Source organism: Hemicordylus capensis, chromosome 6, assembly GCF_027244095.1.
Source record: "Hemicordylus capensis ecotype Gifberg chromosome 6, rHemCap1.1.pri, whole genome shotgun sequence".
Lineage (NCBI taxonomy): Eukaryota > Metazoa > Chordata > Lepidosauria > Squamata > Cordylidae > Hemicordylus > Hemicordylus capensis.
In genome coordinates this window covers 137,782,306-137,809,444 of record NC_069662.1, presented here as the reverse complement: position 1 = coordinate 137,809,444, position 27,139 = coordinate 137,782,306, and the positions used below count along the sequence as shown (strand labels likewise).

The 27,139-nt window shown below is 42.0% G+C and overlaps 2 protein-coding genes and 1 long non-coding RNA gene across 17 annotated transcripts in view; 1 reads left to right on the top strand and 2 right to left on the bottom strand.

Moving 5' to 3' along the window:
* Positions 1-14,053, bottom strand: part of CACNB2 (calcium voltage-gated channel auxiliary subunit beta 2) — a 303,174-nt gene extending 289,121 nt beyond the window's left edge. The window contains exon 1 of the mRNA XM_053259773.1: positions 14,024-14,053. Within this exon, the coding sequence (XP_053115748.1) occupies positions 14,024-14,038 (15 nt within the window). The 5' untranslated portion in view covers positions 14,039-14,053. The remainder of the gene's footprint in view (positions 1-14,023) is intronic.
* Positions 65-26,441, top strand: LOC128329169 (uncharacterized). The gene is made up of 6 exons (XR_008309548.1): positions 65-3,128; positions 7,681-7,877; positions 15,817-15,901; positions 17,055-17,250; positions 20,071-20,239; positions 22,078-26,441. It is a non-coding gene; the product is annotated as an uncharacterized LOC128329169 (long non-coding RNA).
* The window catches only part of SLC39A12 (solute carrier family 39 member 12), a 51,164-nt gene continuing 49,652 nt past the window's right edge, over positions 25,628-27,139 (bottom strand). For all 15 annotated transcript variants that reach the window (XM_053259765.1, XM_053259759.1, XM_053259755.1 and 12 more), the window contains one exon: positions 25,628-25,766. In XM_053259765.1, the coding sequence (XP_053115740.1) occupies positions 25,638-25,766 (129 nt within the window). In that variant the 3' untranslated portion in view covers positions 25,628-25,637. The remainder of the gene's footprint in view (positions 25,767-27,139) is intronic.

The window sequence follows — 27,139 nt, the reverse complement described above, 5'->3', positions numbered from 1 at the left end:
GACAAATGCTTCATGGGGGTGTCCCAAGCAGCCAGGGCACCCTTAACCTCAGCTTAAGGCCAGGCGTAGAAGTTATGTTTGGCTGGGTGGGAGTGCTGGGATCAGCAAGGATCCTGGTGCTCCACACAAGCAGACGGCCCCAGACTAGACTGTCCTAGCTTGGGCTAAGCTGCTTGTGAGGACAGCCTTAATATAGCATAGTTTTTAAAATGTCCCTTTATATATATATTATTTTTAAATTCAGATATATGATGAAGCATAATACTTTGTTGTTTTGAAAAACATTATCTGAGTGCTGAGAAACAGGAAAAGAAAGAGGGTGTTTGTTGCCTGGTTTGGATGGGTAATTTGTCTTATAAATGCAAAGTAACCTCTTAGGTAATAATGCTGATTCTTCTCACAATCTGAATGTGTCTTCAACTTTAGGCTTGCTTGGCAGTTTTCAGTAATTGGGCTCATTAGCCATAAGCAAATGCAGCAATTAGCATGTTTCTGCAACCTGAATGATGGCCTGCAAAATTGCACTTTATTCATTGCGAATAACTCAGATGACCTTTTTCGCTGATCAAGGTAGCCACAATAAGCAGAAATATAAAGAGTGGCTGCCATTGTTCTGGCATGACAGAACAACATCTAGCTTTCTCTCCCTTCAAACTAACTAACAGGAGGAGGGGAGATTTTGAGGGGCTGGTTTCTCTTTAAGAGATAAGTCCTTGTCTGTGTGTGTGTTATTTCCCAGGGCTAGACTTTGCCATGGCTAGCAAACTCCTGTGTTTTTGTTTGTCCCTGCCTGGAGGGGGTGGAGTCAGCTAGGGCTGTGGGAGGCCCCATATTCCTTTGAGCCACATCCTGTGTCTGTTTGAAGCCTACTCTCTACATAAGAGGTGAAGGCCCAAGAGCATAGCTAACAGGGATAACAAACAGGATGTTGGAGTTTTGCAGGAGTTTAGCGGGAAGTGTGAGGGGGAGCCTGGAACAAGCCTCTGTGATCACAAGGAGCCCGGTGGAGAAGAAAAGGTAAGTACAGATCCCTTTCTCATATAATTACTGATCTCTCTATTCTTGAGAAAGGCTGTTTGGACAGTCAAAAAACTGACCAATACAGCTGAGACCTATCCTTCTAATAAACTATCTCAAAATACTTTAAACAGTCAACAAAACCAGTATGAAGCTAGAAAGCCAACAGGGGAGGGGCCACTTCCCAGGGTATTGCACAGAGTGTCACATGTATGACTACTTGCTCCATGGGCAGAAGTGTCATGTCTCAGACTTCTGACTCAGAAGAGTCAGAGCAGGAGGATTCGCCTGCTAGTGAGGGCTCAGAGGCACAGCAACAGGATTTGGCAGGGGGACCAGACTCTGGAGCTGAGGATTTGCAACAGCTGCCAGACATGATTTCTGATGGGGAGGAGCCTGGGATTTCATCTGTCTTGAGAAGGCGTCTCAAGAGGCAAGCTCAGTGGGAGTCACGCAGGCGCAGGAGATCACAAGAGAGGAAGCCGAAGTGCTGACTGGCTGCTGGTTCTCTTGAGCCATATATATTTAGCAGTCTCTCAATTGCTCAGATGCTGTTTGCAACTTTCGCTGGCCGCAGACAGTGTGCTATTTGAATTCCAAACTTTTTCCGAGTTCCAGTTTGCCTTGTTTATGCTTTCCTGCTTTGTTCTGTTAATTCCTTGTTCTAGTGTCCTTCGCTAGTTTCATTCCTTGCTTTGTGTTTTCTTTTCACTTATTACTCAGTTATTGTTAGAGGGGGGTACCTAGTTCAGTTCAGGGGACTTAATTCATTTACTATTTTCTTTGTGAGCCTTTTCTTTTATTTCTTGCAGTTTTGCTGCTGCTTTCTGTTATCTTACAGGGGGAGTGCTGAAGGGGGTTGTAAATCCTGTTGGGTTAGCCGAGCTAACAGATTTACGACAAGAAGTCATGAGTGTGTGCTTGGTGCAAGGAGCTCCTGGCTCTCAGGGACCAAGTTCGTTCCCTTGAGTCCAAGATGGCGGATCTGGAGAAGCTCAGAGAGACAGAGAGGCATGCGGATGAGACCTTCAGGGATGTGGTAGAGGCATCCCACTCCAGGGCTGATAGCTCCTCTGCTGTCAGGGAGAATGAAGGTCTTGGGGAAGGAGGAAATAGGTCTGAGGCAGAGAGAAATGCTCCTTTAGAAGGGACCCATTCTGTGTAAGATGAGCCCATATCCTCTTGCAGAGCAGCTTTTAAAATGACTCCTAGGGAACAGCCAGCAGGAGCTGGGCAGTATCCGGTTCGGCAAATGCCATCTTTTAAACTGCGAGAGTGCAAAGGATTCAGATAAAACAGAAAAGGACAGAGCAGAACCACATAAAGAGTAGACAGAAGGCTGTGCCAGCTGGTCAAGGAGTCAAAGAAAGATAGCATACATCAGGTGAGAGATTCTGCATATAGGTGCTCATATGCCAATGCCAGAAGCCTCCGAGCCAGGATGGGTGAGCTGGGGTGCTTGGTTGCTAACACAGAAATGGAGGAGAGGTCTATCAACAGTTACTAGACTGAGGGTTATAGGCCACCTTCAGCCTCAAAGGTAGGATGCCTCTGAGTACCAGTTGCAGGGGAGTAACAGCAGGAGAGAGGGCATGCCCTAAACTCCTGCCTGTAGGCTTCCAGTGGCATCTGGTGGGCCACTGTGTGAAACAGGATACTGGAATAGATGGGTCTTGGGCCTGATCCAGCAGGGCTGTTCTTATGTTCTTATTGTAAAGGCAGTTGTAGATGCTATAGCAGAGAGGTATAGCTTCCAAAAGAGTAGGTTTAATGGATGTGTAACGATCCTTTCCTTTCCTGTAAAGAGTGAACCAGAAATGAACCCTGTCCTGTCTGTCAGGCAGTGACTTCTAGGGATCAGCCATTCAGCACATGATGACTTGAACCTAGAGGGGCTGGAGTCAGGAAACGAAGGGGGTATTTGTTCTCTCTCTCAGAGGGAGCCAGAAGGGTGATGAAAGAAGATGGGGAGTAGGCTTTGTGAGCGCCAGCAATGAAGTCTTGCTGCCTCATGGCCAACAGCCATCCTGGAGACTTCACTCATGGAAGGACATCTGCAGATCCTTGAGAACAAGATTGCAGGAAGCTTGAATTCTCTCCTGGAGTTTGGGGTGAGTTCATGGAGGAAGGAAGCCAAGGGTTTTTGGCTTCGGGGAAAGACTTAGACAGGGAATAGTATGATAGCTAGCCTGCGTTAGACTATTTACTTTCCTTTGGTGCTTTGCAAATCCTTACACCTGGTCTACTGTGTTTTATTTTGTAATGTAACCTTCTAAGAAACTCTACCCTGAGCCCTTTCTATCCAACCAGGGGGCTGCAGAAGTTTCTGTACCCTGTAAAGGTGCTTTTAAAGGTTCCTTGCAACTGGGGGTACTTTTTGAATTATCTTTGCAACTGGGTAACCATGATTTTTAAAACATGCCACTCCAAATACCATCTGGAGTGCTCTTTGAAAGTATTCTTGCAAGTACTGAGTGTTTCTGTTACCTGTAACTAAAAGCTGAGAGAGCCTCAGACTGAAACAGTCTGTAGTATTTTTGAATAAAGTTTTTCTCTTTTTTTTTCTTTGTATCTGACCTGACTCTGAGTGGAATTTTAACTCAAGGAAAAGGGGTTTTACTCTGGTGCAAACATGTCTCAAGTTTGATTGCTCAGCAGCTCACACTACCAAGTTTGCTCTTCACGAGTAGGTTACATGTGGAGTAGGTTACATGTTCTGTACTTTTCCATTGGTAAAAGAAGGAGAGTTTCCCTGGAATTTTGCCCAAACCAGGAAAGGATTAAACTCTGTTAAAAAGTGAGCATGGTGGCAGAGATTTCCAGAGGAACAGTTTTAAGATTTAAAGGAACAGCCTTTGTTGAGCAAACATGGAGGGAATGATGAAGCATTTTTCTTTCCCCCACGTGGGCTTGCTCTGAGACAAAGGCTGGGCTTAAATTCACTATTTGCTACAACAACAAACAGTCATTTACCAATAGAATTATGTGAATTTTGAAGCTATGACTTTAAAACAGTAGACACGGGGTGTGTGTATGTGCTCCACGCTGATTATTTAGAATAAAGCTGTACCATCTTTTAACAGAATAGAAAATTCTTCTATTTGACTTTGCTATGTTGTTTCACAGTATTCATGTCAAAGCTTTTTCATTAAGCAACAATAACATAACTAATCAGGAATAAAGACACCTCTTTGGAAAGATTGTCTCTCTCCATCTCCAGCCCTTTACATTGATTTGCTTGGCATAGATATGTCCTTTTTTAAAAATTCTCTGGCATCCCAGAATATTTCAAAATACAGAACATACTAGTGTTTTAAATCTGGAAAATTAACTACAATTTCCCGTAATATATTTTTATTGCTAACTTTATTGGGTATTAAACAATAATTTAGTGACAACATTCAGTCTCCCACAATATCTAAGCACCATACACTAAATATTTTAAAGTTAGCAATAAAAGAAGTTGCTTTTTAATTATATCCCATGATTTATCACATGGAGTCTGATTGGGTCAGGAAAGAGAGTGATTTAGATAATGACAAACTGAATCAGCTTCATTGTGAGATGCAAAGTTAAAACTCTGGGCTTCATTGAAAGCTAATAGAGAGCAGGAGCACCATGGCAACAGGGACCAGAGCAACACAATCTCAGTAAGAGCTTTTATTCCCATCAGGGAGTAAGACATTGCTTTCCAAATTATAACATGTAAGACAGAAGAAAGTTAGTTTGTTGTGTTTTTACTTCATGCATTTTTACTGTATTTTAAAATAACCTACCCACCAAAGGAAGTAATATTACATTAGAAATGAACAACAGTGAAAAGTGTTCATAATATAAAGTCCACAGGATCAAATAGGTGACTATACTAGCTTAATTACCAGTGTATATGCCTAAAATATATAAATAGCTGTTTCTCACAGAGATGGAATAAAAGAAACCTAAAATCTGCAGCTTTGAGTACATTTCAGCAAGCCTTTTTTAAAAGGTTTACATCAAATTTGCACTGGGTATTTCAAATTCAGTAGATAGCTAACTGCGAGATTTAGAATTTTTGCAGGGTAAACTGCAGAACATACCCTAAATGAATCCCAAATATTAAAAAAAAGAAAAACAATCTCCAAAAGAGGGAAGCAAGATTACTTATATATTAAAATATTGACACCCATACTAAGAAACTATAGGGCCATTCACACGACCAGGTGGGCAGTGGTGCGGGTGCATCTGGGTGTGAGGGAGGCTGCCCCAACTCACCTCTCCCCTGACGATCACAAGAACCCCGCTGGGAGCACAGACTGCCCTCCCAGACGATACGTGCTGTGCCAAAAGCACATATCCCCCCCCCCTGTCAGATGGGTGATCTAGGCGCCCATCTCTGGGCTCTATGGAGCCCAAAGAGGCACACAAGCCCAGCAGCCAGGTCAAGGGAACGCTTGCTCCCTTAGCCTCGGGCTTTTTAATTTTTAAAAAATATTTATATCCAGCACTTCCTCTGAGGAGCTCAGAGGTTATTTTCATCCTCACGACAACCCTTTGAGGTAGGTTAGGCTGAGACATGCGTGGGAGCGAGGTGGAAGTGCTGGGATCTACGTGGATCCCATCACTCCACACAAGCAGCCTAGCCTTGGTTCTCATGAGAGCAGCCTCTATGTGTTGAAGGCTTATAAAAAACAAGACAAAAGAAATGAGTTAATTGGGAAGAGTAGAGAGTGAGGCAATGCAGTGGTGATGAAATGATGGAAATGGAACACCACAATACTTGTAGGGGATATCTCTGCATTAGGAGCTTATAAATGCTAACCAAGATTATAATAACCCAAATCCCAGTATATTAATTTAACCAGTGCTATATTAAAACTTGTCCCAGATGACTTGGGATAAGGCCAATTTGTTGATGATACACATAGAATGGTCTGTCTCTCATAAGTTCATGCTGGCTATGGATATTAGTTGAATGAAGGTTTGCATGATGTTAACATAAATGTTTAGACAGATCGTTATAGTGGAACTTGGAAATTTAGGTATACATTTTAGCACAGTGGCTGGGACCCAAAGGACTGCTAATGTAAGCTGGGCTTGCTTTACATGGCACAAAAAGCAGAGCACAAAAAGCAGAGCTTTCTAAAAGGAACACAGTGGCTGAATGCAGACGTAATAGGAAACCAGAGGTCCCTTCACCTCCGGTTTCTGTAGCTGCACGTCCAAATCCAGGAAACCAGAGTTAAAGGCAAAAAGGGACCCGTGGTTTCCCTCCCTGAACTCCAATGAGTTTGGCTGCCTTCAACTCTGGTTTCGCTGTGCCAGTGTTACATCCAAATGCTGGCACGCCAGTTTCGGCCCCATGAAACTGAAGTTGAGGGAGGAAGCTCCTCCCTCACTCTGACTCAATTGGCTGTGCAGGCTGTCCTGTCCAGAAGGAAGCCTGCAGAACCAGTTCTCCCACCTCTCTGCAGTCTCACTGACTGCAGAGGCACAGATGTCCAAATGCGAACAGGAGAGTGGGGGGATGAGGAGCGGAACTGCGGATCCATTGGCAGCCAGTGGCTGACATCCTGACTAATAAAACACTTGTGAGTAAATGTTGTACTAGTGCAAAGTTCTTGCACCAGCTACTTGCATTAAGTTTGGAGCTAGCATTCCAGACTAGTTTTGCACTACCGCAAGCATGTTTGTAGGGATGGGCAAGCTGGCTTGCTTCAAGCCGGGCTTGACATCAAGCCAGCCTGGTTCAGGCGATCCGAGTTTGAACTGGACTGCTCCTGTTTCTAAGAACTGACTCATGGGTCTGCTCAGGGGTAATATTTGTAAAGGGGACTCCATTTGTTGGGAATTCAACAATCAGCACTTCACATCTCCATGGTCAAAGGGACATGTGCATTCTCTGTGCTTCCTCATCCCTTACCAACATGAATGAGACCCTGGAGCGACACAGCCTAGCTGATCAGGCCAAAAGTAGGCAAAGTGATACCTTCATGTAGAAACAACTTATTTATGAAATTGAAACTGAGTGGAAGATTTCAATCCTCACAGAGCTGCTCTTCAAGCAGAAATGAAAAGAACGCTTACTCATAGGCTTGTTGAGGGCTGTTCGTTCCACACATTCCCTCTAGGTGTGACTGTAAGAGTGATTTGGAAAAGTGGTTGTTAGCTCACAGAGACAAATAAACACTGGATGTATAGCATCTATGCAAATATAGGCAAAGCACTGCATTTGGAGAACCAAGACTAGTAACACTGTCGCATGCATAAATCACATTCATTCATTCAGACACATTTGTTTGCCGCCCAAAACACAAGTCTCTTGTTGAGAACACACCTGATATTCGAACTGTCCATTTTACTTTATGATTTTAATAGATGTTTAAGGCTTTTTAAAAAACCTGCATTGATCTGACCACATCCTTACAAACCATGTGCCCCAAATGCTTCCAAGATATTAACACAGCTGGAGTCCCTACTCTGGCAGTGATGCTAACTAAAGGGGCTATTCTCTTGATGCAGTGAGTGAGTGAGTCTTGCATGCAACTTCCATTAACACTAATCCCTACATTGAGAGCAGACAGAGATTAGACTCCCATGGTGGTGCTTTCCAAGTGAAATCCAGATTGTGAGGGAATCTACAATGTAATCAAAGGAAACCATATAGCGTTCTCATTTTTCTTACAGCTTGAAAATGAATGACTGGTGGCGAGAGGAGGCCTCTGCTGAAACAAAACCAATTCATTGAAGGAGAAACATGCTACTCCTCAAAACTGTCTGGGATATTGTGTGAAGTGTCAGAGAGTCAACTAAAGCATGTAAATTTCAAGGCAAGGACAATGAGGCTGAGAGGGGTGATGATGATAAGCTTCCTGGAACATGTGGTAATTAATCTTAGTTTTGGAGGATTTTGTTGGCTAATGTAATTGCTATTCCCTTTCACAGTAGGAAAACGTAAAGCAGCAGATTTGTCAAGAGACTTGCCGCTATAGTTTCCCAGGTTAAGTTCAATAATGCAAGTCTTTAAAATACAATATATCTTTAAAAGATACTGTACAGCAAGTCTTTTAAAAAATGGTAGGCAGGGTTTAATAATTAATAGGCAGGAACATTGTATGAGTTTCTGTGCAGTGTTGTATTTTTGCCCCTCTCCCAGATCAGAGAAGTTGTTACATAAAGTATGTATATTATTCATTTATAGCAAGGCACTTATCTAATTTTTCTCTTGTGGTTCTGAAAACGTCAAGGCAAACATTCCAGTTATCCACATTGGGGTTTGAGAAATGCTTGCATGGAAGCTGGGGTTCTGGTGCCGGTGGGCATGCGGGCACAGCCTTGATGGTAGTGTGGGCAGTGCTAGGGAGGAGACAGCCTGGCTGCTGTGACAGCTAAGTCCTCGGTAAATTTGAGAGATGGCCTTCGGGTGTGGAGAGCCAGACTAGTCCAGCAAAACTTCCATCGCTGGTTGGTCTCATGAGAGGGTGGCGGAAATTCAGCCTTTCACAAGATGTGCTGACTACCACGCCCTATTTCAGGCTAGGGATGATGACAAGGAGAAAGGGGGAGATGATATTATTGCCTCAAGGACCAGAAGCTGAGGAACATGATAGTAATGAGATGGAGGTGCCTAAACTTCCCAGCTTCCTTAATACTTCTCCCCAAAGGACCCAGCCTAGGCCAGAACCCAGGGGATCCATGCTGCTTCTGTCAATCATTAATCATTAATAAGGGGACTGAAAAGCTAGTAAAGTATTAAAACAATTGATACTTCAGAATTAGGCTTGCTGCATCACTCACTTCACCGTCTCTAGATCCAAGCTAAGCATGACAATCAGGAATTAATATCCAAAGCAGACATTCTAAGCTTTATAATTTATTTTCAGTCATCCAAAAAATGGTGCCCCACCTTTTCCTCCAAAGTCAGTACATATTGTTCCTTTATCGCTTGCTTCCTTCATCCATCCAACCCTCCTTCCATCCAGTAAGTCTCCTTGCCTCATAATCTGCACAGGTGAGCTAGCCTCTCTCCAACTTAGATTGCTAGGTAAAAATAAATAAAATTTTATTTTATTTTAAATAAATAGGTAAAGGACTGGCAAGTTGGTGTTGTAGTATCTTCCCCTAGGGATGTGCATGGAACCGGCTGGCCCGGTTCGATTTGAGTCCAGGCCAGAACCGAACTGAACCAGGCCAGTTCGGTCCGGCATCCCCTCGAACCCCGCCAGCTCGGTTCAGTCCGAGGGGGGTTCATGGACCTTTTTTAGTTGTTGTTTTTTAACCTTTACTCCCCTCCGGAGAGTTCCTGAAGGTCGCAGAAGGGTCCACGGAGGCTCCCCCTCCCCCCGTCGACTCTCTATATAGCCTCCTCCAACTGGTTCAGCTGGCTCTTCACCTGTTCGTGCGCCCCCACCAACCTTCGATATGCTCCCCTCTGGCTGGCTCTTCACCTGTTCATGTACTCTTCAGCCACTGCCTCCAAAATGGGCACCTGGCCACTGGGTAAAGGCCAAAAACTGGCTGAAGAGCCCCCGAACGGGTGAAGAGCCAGCCAGAGGGTAGCTTATCGAAGGTTGGTGGGGGGAGGGAGAACCTCCATGGACCCCCACCACCACCTCCAGGAACTCCCCGGAGAGGAGTAAAGGTAAAATTTTATTTTATTTTATTTTATTTTCTAAAAAGGGTCTGCAAACCCCAGGGGTGTTTGGTTCGGGGTTGGACCGAACAGGGTGTGGTTCAGTTCAACCCTGAGCCATCGAACCGAACTGGCTCGATGTCAAACTGGCTCGATGTCGAGCCGGTTTGCACACCCCTGTCTTCCCCTAGGTAAGATTGTTAGGCATACTCACAACCAGTCACTTTGTTGGCCTGACCTTGGGCCTGAAGGAGCAGGAGACAAAGAAGGTTTAGTAGAAGTCCTTATTCAGACAAGACTGCAACAAACTCTGGGCAGCTTGCACTTAGAAAACAGAAAGCTAAGCCACACCCAACCAAACACAATTTAATCTTAAAGAGACAGGGCATATGTACTACACACACACACACCTTTTAGATTAATACAACTCTTTGTTGATTCCACTGTAAAACACTTTAAATACTGCCCTGAGCCATTTTTTGAAGGGTGGTATATAAATAAATAAATAAATAAATAAATAAATAAATAAATACTTAGAGCCAGAGGTTCAGGCACATGACTCCCACTGGGGGAAGTCACACCATCAGCCACTGAGATGGTGCAAAAGAAAGGCCCGTGACTGGTGTATTCCTTAAAATGTAAAGCCAAATGAGGATCAGTACAATCCTGCATTGCCTTCCTAAGCATATGCTTGACAGTCTGAACCATATGCTCCACCAGCCGATTTGACTGAGGATAATTGGGGCTTGAATGAGTCAGGATGATGCCCCACTCCTCAGCAAACTGTTTTATCACTCCACTTGCAAAAGGCACATGATCTGAAATAATCTCCTATGGGATACCATGATGGGCAAATATAGTTTTCATCCGTGCCACAACTACAGAGGCTGATTTATCAGGGAGATGGAGAACTTTGGGATATTTAGAGTAGTAATCTGTTATTAGAAGGTAGGAATGGCCCTTTAGCTCAAATATATCTGCTGCCACCTTTAACCAAGGAAGATTAGGAATCTCACGAGGTATCATAGACTCCCTGTGATTATTGGGCTACAGTGCCTGACATTGTAGGCAATTCCTCATCCATTGTTCCATGTGGGCATTCATATTTGGCCAGTACATGAGGGAGCGGGCTTTAGCTTTTGTTTGCTGGACCCCTTGATGTGAAAGGTGCAATAATTTCAACATCTTCTCTTGTGGAATAATAATCTTTGAGCCAATTATTAAGAAGTCATTTTCAATCCTAATTTGATCTTTCAAGGGCCAATGCACTCTGAGCTCGGGCTTGACTTGTTTCCACTTCCGTGGCCAGCCATTGAAATGCTGAACTTTAAGACCTTGAAGAATTGGGTCAGCATTAGTATGCTATTGGAGTAACTGGTCTCCAAGAGGATCAGTCTCTTTAAGCCCATAAACCGCCTTCTCATCTAGATCTACATCATCGTCATCATCATCAACATCATCCAAGTTGGAGGAGCTGCTCTCAACAGTGTGTCTTGTCGACACATTGCCCTTAGTATAAACAATACGTATGCATTATTTTTGAAGCAACAGCATCCATTGTAGTCTAGCTGGAGCTTGTCCACTGGGTTTAGCAAATATGGCTTCGAAGGGTTTATGGTCTGACTGAACAAGAACTGGTGCACTAAACACATATTGATGAAACTTTTTCATAGCAAAAGACAATAGCCAAGAGCTATCCATCTCAATTTGTACATAATTCTTTTCAGTCATGGTCAAGACCCTCGAGGCATATGCGATGGGCTAGTCTTTCTGAAACAGATATGCACCTAAGCCATCTTTGAATGCATCTGCCTGAACATATAATTGTTCTTTAGGATAAAAAAATTAAAGCACTGGTGCCATTGCAATCACTGACTTCAGGTTATCAAAGGCTTGTTGATGAACTGAGTCCCATTGCCAGATAATATCCTTTCGTAAAAGGGCTCTCAAGGATGCTATCAGAGCTGAACTGTTAGGAATATACTGTGACAGATATTGTATCATCCCCAAAAGTCTATGAACACCATTCTTATCTACTGGAGAAGGCATTTGTCTTATTGCTTACACTTTGTCATCATCAGCTGCACACCATTTTTTGATAAAACATGTCCCATGTACTTGACTTTTTCAACCAAATACTGAACTTTAGTTGGATTGAACTTTATACCTCTTTGGCTTGCTCTTGTCAAAACTTGTTTAAGAACTGCATCATGTTCCGCCTTTGTTGAAGCCGCTATTATGTCATCTGCTATAGCATGTAACCCTCAATATATCACCAAAACACTCATAATTTTTCGGCTGGAAAACTTCACTTGCTGATTTAATGCCAAAGGGTAGCCTGTTAAAATGGTAACGACACCATGGAGTATTGAATGTACACAGTTCAGAAGACTCTCAATCAAGCTGGACCTGCCAATAACCCATCTTATCCAGCTGATCTAAAGTATCTTTAAGATTGGGCAGTATAGTCTATGGCAGGCATCCCCAAATTGCGGCCCTCCAGATGTTGCTGAACTACAACTTCCAGCATACCCAGCCACAAAAAATTGTGTCTAGGGATGCTGGGAGCTGTAGTTCAGCAACATCTGGAGGGCCACAGTTTGGGGATGCCTGGTCTATGGAATCTTCCAACACCCATGAATCATTGGCGGTACCTGAATATTTACATAAATGTGACAAGATCCTGGGAATTGACCAAGCCCCTCAAAAACATCAGAGTATGTCTTCAACAGGTCATCCTTAGTGGCCAGTATAGGAGTCACTTCATGCACTTTCCTTACAAGTTCAAGTGCAATGCAGGCTTGCCTACCTAATAAAAGTGGTTCATCATTGCCTATGATATAAAACGTTAAAGTAGTGTCATGAGAACCAGCCTTTCAACATGCTATAATTGCGCCCCTAGACTTGATCCTGGCTCCCCCAAAGGCCACCAGGATCACATTCACTGGTACTCTCTGCACATTTGTTCGCAAAGAGGTGACTATATTTTCAGGTATTGTATTTGTCTTGGCTCCAGTATCAAGTTTTCATGACACAGTCACACCTGCTATGTCAACAGCAGTAAAGCACAGTTTGGGGTGCTGCTACCATCCCCATAAAAAGGGAATTTAAACATTTTTCTTGTTGATGTCACCATATACACATCTTTGCAAAATGATTTTGCTCATCACATTTGTAGCACGTAGCTCCAAAAGCTGGACAAGCCCTAGGCTTATGCATGCCTCCACACCTGTTGCAAGAATAATTCAGCACTGAAAACTTGTCTCTTAAAGCTGTTTGCTTTACTGAAGGCTTCCTTGCCTTCTGCAATAAAGGGGCTTGCATTTCCTTCTTGTTTACTACATCCATGGTCATTGGAGTCTTAGTAGCCATCGCAAGTGCGTGTGCATGAGTAAGGGCTTGAGCTCTGCAAATATCTATTGCTTGAGAGAGCAAACTAACAATCTTGTGCTTTACTTCTTAACTGGGTAACAAAAATATCAATTCCCTCTGCTTCAACATATTTGATCTGCCAAAACATTCATATACTGGGTTTTTCTTTGGTTCACAATAAATTCTAAAAGCTCTCAAGGCTTCTTCCAAGGTCCTCCTGCAAGAATCTAAGTACTCTGCATGTTGTGATATGTTTCCAATGCCTTATCACTGGTACAATGCAGAAGAACTGCAGTCTTATGCTCTTCTGGTTTATCCTCTGAATTAGTCATAGTCAGATACAGACAAAAATTTTGTTCCCATCTTCTCCAATTTCCCCCCACATTGCCAGACAAACATAATTCAGAAAGGGGCTTAAAAACATCTATTATTATGGGGTTTCTCCAACTCTAGGCCTCCTGTGCAGAATGCTTCAAGACTGCTAAAGGTGCAGGCCCACTTCTGACACCATGTAGTATCTTATTTATTATTTTATTTTATTTTATTTTACATATTTTTATACCTCCCAAAACTTACGTCTCTGGGAGGTTTACAACAAGATAAAAACAACATTAAAACATTAGTTAAAAACAAAAAAAAATTAAAACACAATTTAAATTTTTTAAAACAATATTCTAAAACACCATTAAAAACATTATCAGTTTGGGTGAACAGATGCGTCTTTAAAGACTTTAAAAAAATTGTCAGAGATGGGGAGGTTCTTATTTCACTAGGGAGCGCATTCCAAAGCCTCGGGGCAGCAATGGAGAAAGCCTATCCATGAGTAGCCACCAGATGAGCCGGTGGCAAATGCAGACGGACATCTCCTGATGATCTCAAGGGGTGGTGGGGTTCGTAACGAAGAAGACATTCTCTTAAATACCAGGGCCCAAGCTGTGTAGGGCTTTATAGGTTATAACTAACACCTTGCATTTTGCCCAGAAAATACAATATCTTCTCTTAGGTAAGGTTGTCAGGCATACTCACAAGGTTGTTAGACATACCCACAACAGGCCACTTTGTTGGCCTGCCCTTGGGCCTGAAGGAGCAGGAGACAAAAGAGGTTTAGAAGCCTTCTTTATTCAGACAAGACTACAACAAACTCTGGGCAGCTTGCACTTAGAAAACGGAAAGCTAAGCCTCACCCAACTAAACACAACCTAATTTTAAAGAAACAGGACATATATACTATGGATGTCATGCACCATCTACTAAGGCACATTTTTGCAACTATTGTGTGTAGCAGAATTTCCCAGCCCGAGCTCAAGAGTGCGAGAATTGACACCAGCAGTTGAGGAAAAGCAGATTTATTGCCAGGCAATTAGATCTCGGTGAAAATAGATTTCAAAGCCCGAGATGAGATTACATTTCAGTTTCAGGTTTTTATACTCATCTTAATTACATTCAGTGGATTCAATCTTCATTGGTTAGCATCATTGTCCGTCATATTACAAATATTATAATCATTGCTAATTAGACAACATTCCTCTAGTACAATGGAGCATTTCTACTCTACATATTGATAAGCAAAACTATCTTACTCTTGTCCAGCTGTGCCCTTGAAACTGTTAGTTTGCAGGCTTGGCTATCAGGAGATACAAGGAAAGGGGCCTCCTTTCACATTCCAGCCAGGCCAGCAAAATTTATGATTTTACAACTTGCAATTAGCAACAAGGCAACTTACAAACCCTATTAACCATTTCTTGACCAGCGCAAGCCTGAGTTTCTGCCTCATATGCAGCCACTGGCAAAGTTATATTATTTATTTATGTGACCTATTTGTATTCCGCCCAAAATGTACATCTCTGGGCGGTTTACAATAAAAGATAGAAACTTTGCTATGCCTACAACAATAAGTATACCTTAAATTTTATAAACGTTTTCCTCATACAGCTTTGTGCAAGTCATAGTTAGTTAATAAACCAGGATATCACACTTGGATAGCTAACTACAGTTTGTACAATCACATGTTCCCACACTCAGACAAAATGGAAATTGTAGTTTGTTACAAACTGCACTTAAATTTTCTTCCCCCACCCCCCAGAAAAGATAGAAGAAGAAAAAGGGATACCATGTGAGACCACAATGCCCAGTCAGATCCCCCCCCCTTTAAAAAGCCTGGGAATTCAGCCATCTAAAAACCTCCAGTTTAAGATGACAATTAAGATGCTTTCAAATTTTCACTCATGCTCTAAAACATTTAGAATTTGCAAATTGATGTGTGTTGGAGTGCTTGCCTCTATTATTTATTTGATTGATTGATTGATGATTGATTGTTTGATTTCTATTCCAAAAATGGCTCAGGGCGGTTTACACAGAGAAATAACAAATAAATAAGATGGATCCCTGTCCCCAAAGGGCTCACGATCTAAAAAGCAACATAAGACAGACAGCAGCAACAGTCACTGGAGGTACTATGCTGGGGGTAGATAGGGCCAGTTACTCTACCTCTGCTTAATAAAAGAGAATCACCATGTTAAAAGGTTCCTCTTTGCCAAGTTAGCAGGGGTTATAATGTAAACTTCATGTCCTGAGCCTTGATTTTAGATATAAAAATAGCCCATGTTCAGCCTTTTCTACTAATCAGGGTGTCTTGTTGTGTACCAGCTTTCAATGTTTTAGCTAGTGTAGAAAAAGTGTTACTGTTTTAGGGTAGCTTTTGGTGGAGAGAGATGTACATGTTCCTCTTGAGGGAACATTATTGGGGTGGCCCATGGGCCCCCTCAGTGAATTGTCCAGAGCCTCGAATCTCATCAGCCATCTTCCATGACTTTTTCCAGAAAGGAAATGCAATAGTGGAGGCCTCTGCACAGCGCATGGGAAAGAGCTCCTGACCTCACCTAGTTCACTGCTGCTTCCACCCTCGTAGGTGTTGTATTATAATATTAGAAATTTTATAAACATGTAATTATTCTCGGAGGAGGCGTGATTGAGTTTAATTAACAAAGAGGGGGCTGAGGGTCCAGGCCCTGGATCTTTTAAGGACCTAGCAATGCCCCTGTTTCTCTTTTATGTTTTTCTATAACTGGTATAAATGTGTACCAATTTTGCCTTTCTCATGAGTTGTAAAAGTATCTTAACCACTTGAGGATACATTTTAAGTCCCCTGATTTGAGGAAGAGACATACAAATGTCTTTTTTCCAGATTTTTTTCTAGGAATAAGTGCACAGTGGGCCTGTATTTTTACCATATTTCAAATTTCTGGTCTTGGGACAGCAGGATGACATTTTAAGACACAGCAGTATTTCCTTTTGAAGCATTCTCACAAATAGTTTTGCATAGAAAGGTGATGAGAGCATACCATGAGGACTGCTGGGAAAATGCCAGGTGCCATGAGCATAGCCAAATAGGTTGCTCAAGAGGGAGAGATCAGATGTTTCCAATTTTATTATTCCAGAGCTCTTGGCAGCTTTTGAGCAATCAGCCCGAAAAGCAGTTATTAAAACTGCAATAAAATGGTCTTGGTTTATTACAACTGTCTGCATTTGTTTGCACTGCTGTTCTTCATAATGGTTCAGTATACAGTTTAATGTACACATGGTACCAGGAAGTAGTCCTTCAGGATAAAAATGCAGGAAACACATTATAGGATGGGACAGACATAGTGTTGATGTGTGTGTAGTTTCTTGCAACATATGTTAAATTGCTTTATATGCTAACTGCATTGATGGTTTCCAAAATGTCCTTTTAGGCCACCTTCTTGGAATCTTGAATTTATATCAAACTAGACCAGATAAGACACAATGTTTCTTAGGACTAGTACTCAGAGTACCTTTTCCTTAAAGCAACCATGACTGTGAGCAGAAAAACATGTTTACCCGATTTTGAACATGGTAACCAAATATGATTACCTGAAGCAGGGGTGCAGATACATGCCTAGATTCCTTTTAGTGTATGTGTACATAAATATGCTCATGTTTAGCGAAAATGTAAAGTGAGATCAGGTCATAAGATATTCAATGCGACTTTTATGTCTGCAACAGTTGTCTTAAAAGTGCATTCTCTTCCCTCTCTTAGGCCTAGGTCATTAGCCACATATATCACTTTTGCTCTGACAATCCATTTTACTTGGTCACTCAACACCATGGACTGATGAAAACCTTCAGAACTGAAGACAGCCAGAAGAATAACATTTTCCCATATACTAAATATTGTAGTCCGAGTGTAGAGGAAATGCCATTTCCTTGCAAAAGAGACAGAGTATCAAAAGAAGGTGTGTGGAAAGCTAGTTCTACAAATGAGTAATATATTTGTACATTTTGTACAGTAATCCTGAATGGAAAGGCCCTCAGAGGAATAAGCTTGAATGTCCTTTACTTTGCATATTCACCTTTCAAAAAACATTCAGGTCAAATTTGGCTGGCTACTGAAAATGCATGTCAGAATATTGAATGTGGAAAAGGCTATTTTCAACATACTGTATGTATTTGACAAGCTTATAATAGTTTAATATAGAGATGTCTCTTTAGTTGCTCATCTTGAGTCACTGACTGAGCCCTTTCTCACGATCTTTGAGAAAGAGCTTGAAGGGGCAGGGGAAGAAGCCTCCAAAAGGTTACCACCCCTGCAGATGATTTCCGTCACTTTGCTGGGTGGGCAGACCGCCCACCCAGACAGTTGCTGGCTGCTGCTGGCAGCAGGGAAGGTTTGGGGCCAGTAGGAGCCTGGAACTCCACGAGTGTGTGGTGCATTATGGGGATTCTCCTGATGCCAGCCAGGAGCCCCTCAGTCTGCAAACAGCTGGGACTGGCAGACGATTAAAAATTGGGGGCTAAGGCAATGCTTGCTCCTTTAACCTCATTTTAAAGGTGGGCTCTGGAAGCAGGTTTGCTGCCGGGAGCCATGTGGCTTCTGGCGGTTCTGACAATCAGCTGAGACCAGGCTTGGCTTTCTTAGCCCAGTTTTGTCTGGTTGTCAGAACAGCCTCTGTATCTTTTTCTAGCTCTGTTTTCAGCCCAAACCAGAGAAGAAGTTCTCATTTCCCCCTCCTTCTCACCCATGAGTTGATGATCTTCATCCCACTAATGATCTTCATCCCACTTATGATCTAATGATCCCACCATGATCTTCATCCCACTAATCCACTGTGAGTATCCAATTCCTCTACCTCCCTTCTGCTTACCTGACTGCTGCTCCAGCAATGGCAGAAGAAAGGAAGGAGAGAGGTCTCTCTTCCCTCACCCTCACCTGACACCTAGTATTGCTACAACAAATGATCCAGGTGCCAGTAGCCCCATAACATTTAGGTTAGGGGAAAGATTGAGCCCTTCACACTCCCAATAATATCACATTCTAAAAAATGAACAAAGCAGAGTTCAGCTTCTGACTAACCTGAGTTATTTGCCAATTCTATTTCAGGCTAAGTGGAGCTATTTACCAATCTTTTAGGGAAATAGCTCCATTTGCTTCTCCCAGTTACAAAAAATGAGAATGGGGGAGATTCAACCAAAGCTTGTTTTATACTAGTTACCTGTTCATTGGTGTCTGCTAATGAATACTAGAAACTGTAGTGTTCTGTGGATGCTTCTGTTAAGGGTCTCTAGTCCTACTCACAGAACTATAGGCCACCTTCAGACATCACCCCAAACTGGAAGCAACCATGCCAGAGGTTTGGGTCTGTGGTTGTCCAAATGTGGGAACCCATGGTTCCAGAGGAAAAATGAGTCAAAGTTTCTGACCACAAGCCTAAATTAGTACCCTCGGTTGCTCTTCAGTTTTGCTGCCAATATCTCCAATCAGAAAGCCGTGTTGTGTCGTCCAAAGGCTGCTGCTGTTTGAAACCAGAGTTAAGAGTTGGAAGCTTCTACCTCTCTCCATCTCCAATTGGTTTCCATGGCTGTCCTCCATTAAAATGAGGAAGCCTGCACAGTCAGTTCCTCCCCACTTTCAGGCTTGGGATTGTCTGGGAGTGTGACAGAGGGAATGGGAACAAACCATGGGTCCATGTGCAAACGTGGCCATAGTTTCGCAGGGAGAAATTGTTAAACCAGTTTAAACCAGTTTAGATGTATTGCTGGAGTTGCAGAGAAGTCAGAAATTAGCTAGATATATAGATAATAAATGAAGGCCAACACAGAGAGACATTTCAGTGCTTTGAAGTCAAACCATTCTTTATAGGTCAGAACAAAGCTTTTGTTGGCTGCTTCATTAGGGATTACAGCATGAACATGGTCAAGAAGGCATCCATAAATTGTATCCTCCCTCATTTCATGACATAAGACCAACTTGATCTTGATTATTTTATCCAAAGCAGTCCCACAATACTTGTTATCCAAAGATCCAGTGCTACCTTTGGCCTTTTAGTAGCATTCACATCTACAGTGAGAGTAGACTAGAAATCAAATAGTTCCAAGAAACTGTACAATATTGAGGTTTTCCTTGAAGATGTTCACAGTTTTATGCTGAATTTTCTCATTTGCTCTTGGCTCCATTTGCTCTTGACTCTACATAGAACCATAAATGTAAACGTTACTAAATTGTTGGCTGTGTTTATTGCTGCAAAATCCTTAAGGAAGACAGCCAAATGTCTGACTAATGCATCTTCTCTTCGTTTCCCTTCCCCTGCTCTAGCCCCAAAGTCTTTGCTGTACTAATCGAGTATTCAGAATTGGCACTCAGTATCATGGCATAAAATAACTATTGATTTTCTATTTCACTATTCTGGACTGGATAAATAGATATGAAATGCAGTGCATTTCAACATTTTTTAATCTGCCTTGATCCTTTATAACAAGTCAGGCTATACATTTAATAAACAAACAGAACAATGCAAGCAAAAGTGCAAGCCTGGGTAGCTTAGCATGCAGGGATGAAACAATATGTTACATATAATAATTCTGTGACTGCTTTTCCTAAAGGCTTTCTTTTATAGTGCAAAACAGCTGTGGATAATTTCAGGCTCAGTGGAGGACTGATAAGTCCCTGTATCTTTCCCCCTGTGAGTGAAAAACTTCTGGGTATGTGTGTGTGTGTTAATTTTGAGCAGATAATGGCTGGCAAAGAAAGGATTAAGTAGACCCTTTACCTCTCACAGATTCTCTGCCAATCAACACAGGACTTTTCAGCCACTAATGCCATATGCCACTGTTACAGCTGCCTGGCCATGCTGTGATGGGACGTAGCAGATGGCCACAGAACAAACTAATGCTGGAAGAAGGCAGAGAAGGCAGCCATTCAGGGGCATAGCTATAATTGGACTTGAGGTGGGAAGACATATGTTTTATAGTCTTGTTTTACTTTTTCTATGTGAACTGCCTTGGGATTGTTTTAATGAAAGGCAGTATACAAATGTAACAATCAACCAATCAATAAATAAAATTTCCCTAGGTTCCTGAGTGATGGGGGCCCCACTGGCACGGTGACAGCTCACACTTCACTCTTCACCGTTGATATCGTATGAATATCTATCTATCTATCTATCTATCTACCTATCCCTGCTAACTGGGCAAAGAGGGACCTTTTTAACATGGTGATTCTCTTTACTGAGCACGGGGAGAGCAACTGGCCCTATCCACCCCCAGCACAGGACCTCCAGTGACTATTGCTGGTGTCTATCACGTTTCTTTTTAGATTGTGAGCCCTTTGGGGACAGAGATCTTATTCATTCATTCATTCATTCTCTATGTAAACCATTTTGCAACCTTTTGTTGAAAAGCAGTATATAAATATTAGTTGTTATATGAGGTGATTGTAGCAGGTATATGTTAAAAATGTTTCTGAGCCAAGGGAATGTGTGTGTGTGTGTGTGTGTGTGTGTGTGTGTGTGTCTTCATGAGTGGGGAGAGTGTGGTGATTTGCACAGGAGTGAGACAAAGGGCATGCCAAAAATATTTGGTTTTTCACCATGGCCTTGAGTTCTTCTGCAGCAAAGGCACAGCAGGGAAAGGGAGAAAGCCAGGGGCCTCATCTCTTGTCCCGGGTCTATTCCAACCTTGCTACACCTTGCAACTTTTCCTGTGACTGGAATGAAAGCACTACCTTTCATAAATGAAAGATCTAAATTAAGTATGATTTTTAGGATGAAATATTGCAAATATTAGCATTCCTAATTTTAAGGTTTTGCTCTTTTCTCCATTTTTGTTTAGCATCATGAGCAGATCACAGTTCCAAAGAATTTTACAGGATTAAAGTGAACTCAATTGTAGAAACAATGTTATTATGATAAATTTTATGGTGAGCTTTCTGTCACTAAGGGATTGACTTTTTTAAGAGTGCATAAGGAGAAAATCCTTGAGAGGGTTAGTGGGGAGAGCGGGCTTAGGCCGCCCTCCCTGCACACGAGCAGGCTGCAGCCTTGGGTGGCTGTGGAGTTGTGCCACGGCAAAACATGATCCAGAAACCCCAGTTAGCGGAGAGCTCACTCCACTAACCTGGGCTAAAGGGAGGGCTGCAGAAGTGGGTTACCCGCTTTGAGGCAACTGGGCTTGCCTGCGAGCACAGTGCTTCTCATGGTCCTCTAAAATTGGGCTAGGCTCCCCTAGCCCAATTTTAGCCGATCGTGAGAATAGCCTCATTGATTCTGGAGATCCCATATGAAACAAATTCTCTGATGTGTTTCTTTGGGATTTAAAAGTAATTGGGACACAGTATGATATACTATCAGTGGATTAGAAATATATGCAGTTCAATAGCTGTTTTAGTTTTTATATCTTGTGAGAGACCATGTTTCATTTTCATGCTGCTGCTCTTCTCTATGCAGCCTTGAGATTAAAAACCAAGGACACTTTGGACATGGGAATAGGCACATGCAATGAACATGGTTTGTTTGAACTCAACCCTGTTAAACCTGCCTGCCACCGTTCCTTATTTTACATGAGCTGCAAAGGCATATGAATTAGGGGCCCTTTTCCTTATAGTTAACACCTGACAATTTCACATGGAGCAGAAAAACATTGATCACAGCTTCATATTTAAAACAGAGATCCTTAAAGATTGTATAAGGGCCCGTAGTATGCTAGTGTTTCATAGATCACAGTATTTGTAAAAAAAATAGCTACTTTTTCCTGAATGGTTCATTTGCTTTCTCTCTGTCTATTTTCAGGCTACTTTCCAGTAGGCTTATGAGATCACCCTGTGTGCCTTAACGTTGCAATGCCTGGACCAATATGCCTGGACCACATTAGCTTTGCAATGCCTGGACCAATATGAACAACATAGAACACAGTTGCAGGGAAACAAAGGGACATCTCAACAGTGTAGTTTATGATGATGTCATCCACTTCAGTTCAAGATGGCGGGCATGTAAACCTTTGAGGTGCAAGTGGGCTAACTTGTGAATTGCCTAACCGATTTGAACCAAATTTGCTACAATTGTATGGACACATGGGGATGCCTCAATGGCATAGTTTGTGATTATGTCATCCCCGATTCAAGATGGTGGATATGTGAACGTTTGAGGCACATGGGCTAACTTGTCGATCGTTTAACTGATTAGAAGCAAATTTGGTATAGCTGTAGTGCATGACACATAGGGACACCTCAACAGCATGATTTGTGATGATGCCATCCACCCCAATTCAAGGTGCTGGATGCATAAACATTTGAGGTACAAGTGGGCTAACTTGTGAAGTGTGTGACTGATTTGAACCAAATTTGGTACAGTTTTAGGGACACATAGAGACACCTCAACAGTTTAGTTTGTGACAAAGTCATCCATCCCAATTCAAGATGGCAGACATGTTAACATTAGAGGCGCAAGTGGGATAAATTATGAACTGCCTGATTTGGACAAAATTTAGTCCAGTTGTAGGGATAGTGAAAGGAAAGTAGGCAGATTAGTTCTTACTAGAACAACTTGTTTTCTAGTTATATGATTTGTTGCCAAATATCCACTTTAGAGTCACATTACACAAGTGTTTAGCTATTTCATTTCTTCTTTACATTTTCTATGACTGCGCCTAATTTTAACATGTATGTGTCAGAAAAGCTGAGCTGTGGGCAGTAGTATCGAAGAGCACGAGTCAAAAAACCAGGACTGGGAGAGTCAGGAACACTGGGACCAGTGAAGTAGATGAGCCAGAGCTGAAGGACTGAGGCAAAAATCAGGAGCAAAGGACATGCAGGAGTGGAGCAAAGTAAACCTACTAGGAACCAGAGAGCCAAGGCTGGAATGAAGGACCAAGAGCATGCAGGAGGTCAACAAGAAGTGTCTCTCTAGTCAGAGGGTCAGAAGCCAGGGGTCAAATCCACACCAAAGCTCAAGCCAGAACAGCAGTCAGAAGCCAAGAATCTCACACAGCTAAGTAGTAGTCACACGCAGGCCAGAGATCACACCATGGAGTCAGGAGAACCAGCCATGTGATACACACCAGACCAAGAAACCATGATACTGAGCCAAGGCCTGCCTTAGCTAGTAAGTATCTTATACTTCCTGCTACAGGGAGAAGGCCAGTAAGTGATTCCCTAGGATGGGACTTGCTTAGGGCTTCAGAAGCCCAGGAGTCTGCTTGTAATATAGCAGGCTGCCACAGGGAGCAGCAAGATGCAGGGCTGCTGAGCAGGCAGGGCATGATAGTATGATCCTAATTTCAAGTAAATGGTGGTATTGGGTAGGGGGAAACTGCTGAGGGTTTAGGTATAATCCCAAATTGTTACAATCAATGGGAATGCTGTCAGTGACTTCAGTGGGATGAGAATTATAGAAGGACATTAGTGGAGAGCAGCAGCCATGAAGACAGACATTGCCTGCTCATCTACAGCTTATGTGGACACAGAGCTGATCCTACTATAAGGTAAGGTGAAGAAGCCTACCTTATATGTAAATTTTGAGTCGACAAAATTGAATTGTCAACTATTTACTTCATCGTCATATTTTCAGCACTGGAGGCACCTTTAGGATTGTTGGCCTTAGGATCAAAATGTTTTGGTTGTCTCTATGAAAAGGAAACACTCCTAAGGACTGCCCCCTTTCCATACGAACTCTGCCAACAGCTGTAGCTCTGTTATTCCCCTTCCATTTGAAGTATGGTCCATGGGAACACGGGATAGGCATTTTTCAGTTGTGGCACCCAAGTTATGGAATGCCCTTCACAAAGAGGTTCACCTGAAGACCAGCAAAGCAGACTTTTTAAGTAGGTATTTGGAATACAGTATCTGAAACTCTATATTATTGATTCCATTTACACTTCTGTCACTGGTTGTGTTTTTAATTGTTAAAAGAAGAACAATTATAATGAATTATCTTGTGGGACTCCTGAGGGAAAGGAGGTACAAGTCTGTGTGTGTGTGTGTGTGTGTGTGTGTGTCTGTCTGTCTGTCTGTCTCTCAGTAATTCCCAAATGTCACATCTAATGACTTTACACATGATAGCCAGCGTGGTGCAGTGGCTAGAGTGCTGGACTAGGACCAGGGATACCCGAGTTCAAATCCCCATTCAGCCATGAAACTAGCTGGGTGACTCTGGGCCAGTCACTTCTCTCTCAGCCTAACCTACTTCACAGGGCTGTTGTGAGGAGAAATCTAAGTATGTAGTATACTGCTCTGGGCTCCTTGGAGGAAGAGTGGGATATAAAATGTAGATTTTATAGATGTAGATATAAATCTATATATCTATAGATGTCTATATAAAATGTTAATTATATCTATAGATGTAGATATAAAATGTAAAAATAAATAAATAAATAAATAAAATCTAATTGCAGTCTAGTTTAATCATGTCCACTACAAACTTTACAATATATACACATTAATCTTAGTGAATTCATTTATTGGATATATATTTAATATATTATTTCATATCTTAGTATAGTCATCTGTTTCAGATAGTTTATTATTTTGGAAAATACTTTGTGCTACTTTATAAAAATGGATATAATTCTTGGCTTCAAAAAAATACAGATTATAATTAATAAACATTGTTGCAATTCAGATCAAACGTTTGATCTTCAGTCACAGTCTCCAAAAATACTATGAATTTCATTATGCAAGATTTAACTAGGAAGATGATCTGTGGAAAATGAACCTAAATATTTTGTTAAAATAACATGCAAATAAATATAATGACTCACATGTTCTGCAGCAGTACGGGGATGGAAGAAGGGCTGTGCGCTCACTGAGAGCCTAGAGAGTAGCTGTATTGAAGGCTTGTTCTGCAGCCCAGTATGTGGGAAGCAAGATGGCGAAGCAATTCCCACTTCTTTCCCTTTCCTACAAAAACTCCTTTTGCTTCCAGAAATACATCCCTGAAGGTGGTGCAACCCTCAAGGACATAAATCTGGAAACACAAAGGGCTTTGGAGGGAGAGCAGAGAAGCAAAAATCACTCTCCCCACCATGTGCATTCAACTGCAAAAGAAGCCTTCACATCAGCTATTCACCAGCCTCTCTTCAAGGATTCAGTCCTTCTGCCCTTGTACTGCTACGGAACATATAGGCCAATGCAAAAAATCTATATATTCCTCTTTTTCTTAAAAAAAAATGCAAATTTCTGAATCATAAGTTAATATATAGTTAAATAATTATGTAGTTTGCTTGCAATATAAAAATAACAGCAATTTTGTAATGTCAGGTCCACAATCTGCTTGGGAGTCCTCTTGTGCTAGTACCATTGAACTAAAGAAGAGCTGTGAAAGAGACTTGTCTTTGCAGGCTGGTAGCAGAAAGTCTATATTTTAATCTTCTGTTCGAATATAGCCAGAAGTAAGAGACAGAGCCAACCTAATACTAATCCAATGTTCTGCAGGAGAAACATCAACCAGGGTCGCTGTGTCTGAACATGAGTCATTTCAGGAAGCTAAAAAAAGAATAAGACAACAGTATGGGAGCCAAATATATTAATCTCTGGGGGGCAAAGTCTTATGGGAAACATGACAAACTTCATTAGCGTTTTAAGTCTATGGTTTCTAAATATGAGATACAAATCTGAAGCATGCTTGAGATATGTTATTCTACATCATCAACTGACAAATACAACTTTGGGATTTCAGATCTTACATCATCACTATAAACAATTACTAAACATTTACAATAATAGTATCTTTGAAGTAATGATTTGATGCAAAGAGTGTCTCATGAACAGATATCCTTCCTCTTTTCTGGGAATAAAGCAGTTTTAATACTTTTCAGCCTGCACAATTGCTTTATTTGGGCTGGGTACTGGTGACCAGGACTAAATGGCTCAAATCGGTTTTTCAAATCATTTAAAAACTCTTTTCTTTTTAAATTTCACAATAATAACTTTGTTAGTCTTTAAGATGCCACAAGACTTCATTATTTTTGCCATAACTAACATGAATATCACTCTGGAAATGGTTCTCTTTTCCATTTTCTTATAAAATATTTGTTTTAATGTAGTATTATACAACCACAGCCATCAGGATGGGGCTACAAACTTCAGTCAAGAAGATTACTATGTCATGCTTTGATGTAAAAATGATCATAGAATAAAAATAAGATGTGTTCATCTCTCCTACTGACATGAAATTGCTTGCCTTGGGTTCCATCCTGCCCAGTGCTAACTCTGATCAATCCTCTTTTGTAAAATGGGAATGACACTAGTAGATGTTCTAGAAGGTGAGGGCAGGATTGGGTTTCTAGAGGTGGTAGTGGTAAGCTTGCAGGGAAATATTTGTTTTTTAAAGCAAAGTCCCACATGTCCCATTGCTCCCAGGCCCCCTAATTGAAGACAGGACGCACGTGTCTAAAAGTGGTCCATTCCTAGCCACCCCAGGCTACAAAACCTTGAGGTAGAGAGGAGAGCTGGTCTTATGGTAGCAAGCATGACTTGTCCCCTTAGCTAAGCAAGGTCTGCCCTGGTTGCATTTGAATGGGAGACTACATGTGAGCACTGTAAGATATTCCCCTTAGAGGATAGAGCCACTCTGGGAAGAGTATCTAGGTTCCAAGTTCCTTCCCTGGCCTCTCCAAGATAGGGCTGAGAAAGGTTCCAGCCTGCAACCCTGGAGAAGCCCTGGAGAAACCCTGGAGAAGCCAGTGTAGGCAGTACTGAGCTAGATAGACCAAAGGTGGTCTGACTCAGGATATGGCATCTTCCTATGTTCCTATGTGCTGTTCCATGGAGTCACCCTTCAGAGGTGACTCTGGTTGCACACCAATGAATCCTTACCTTGCTCGCACTCACCTGCTCATGCGACCAACTGCCTAGCC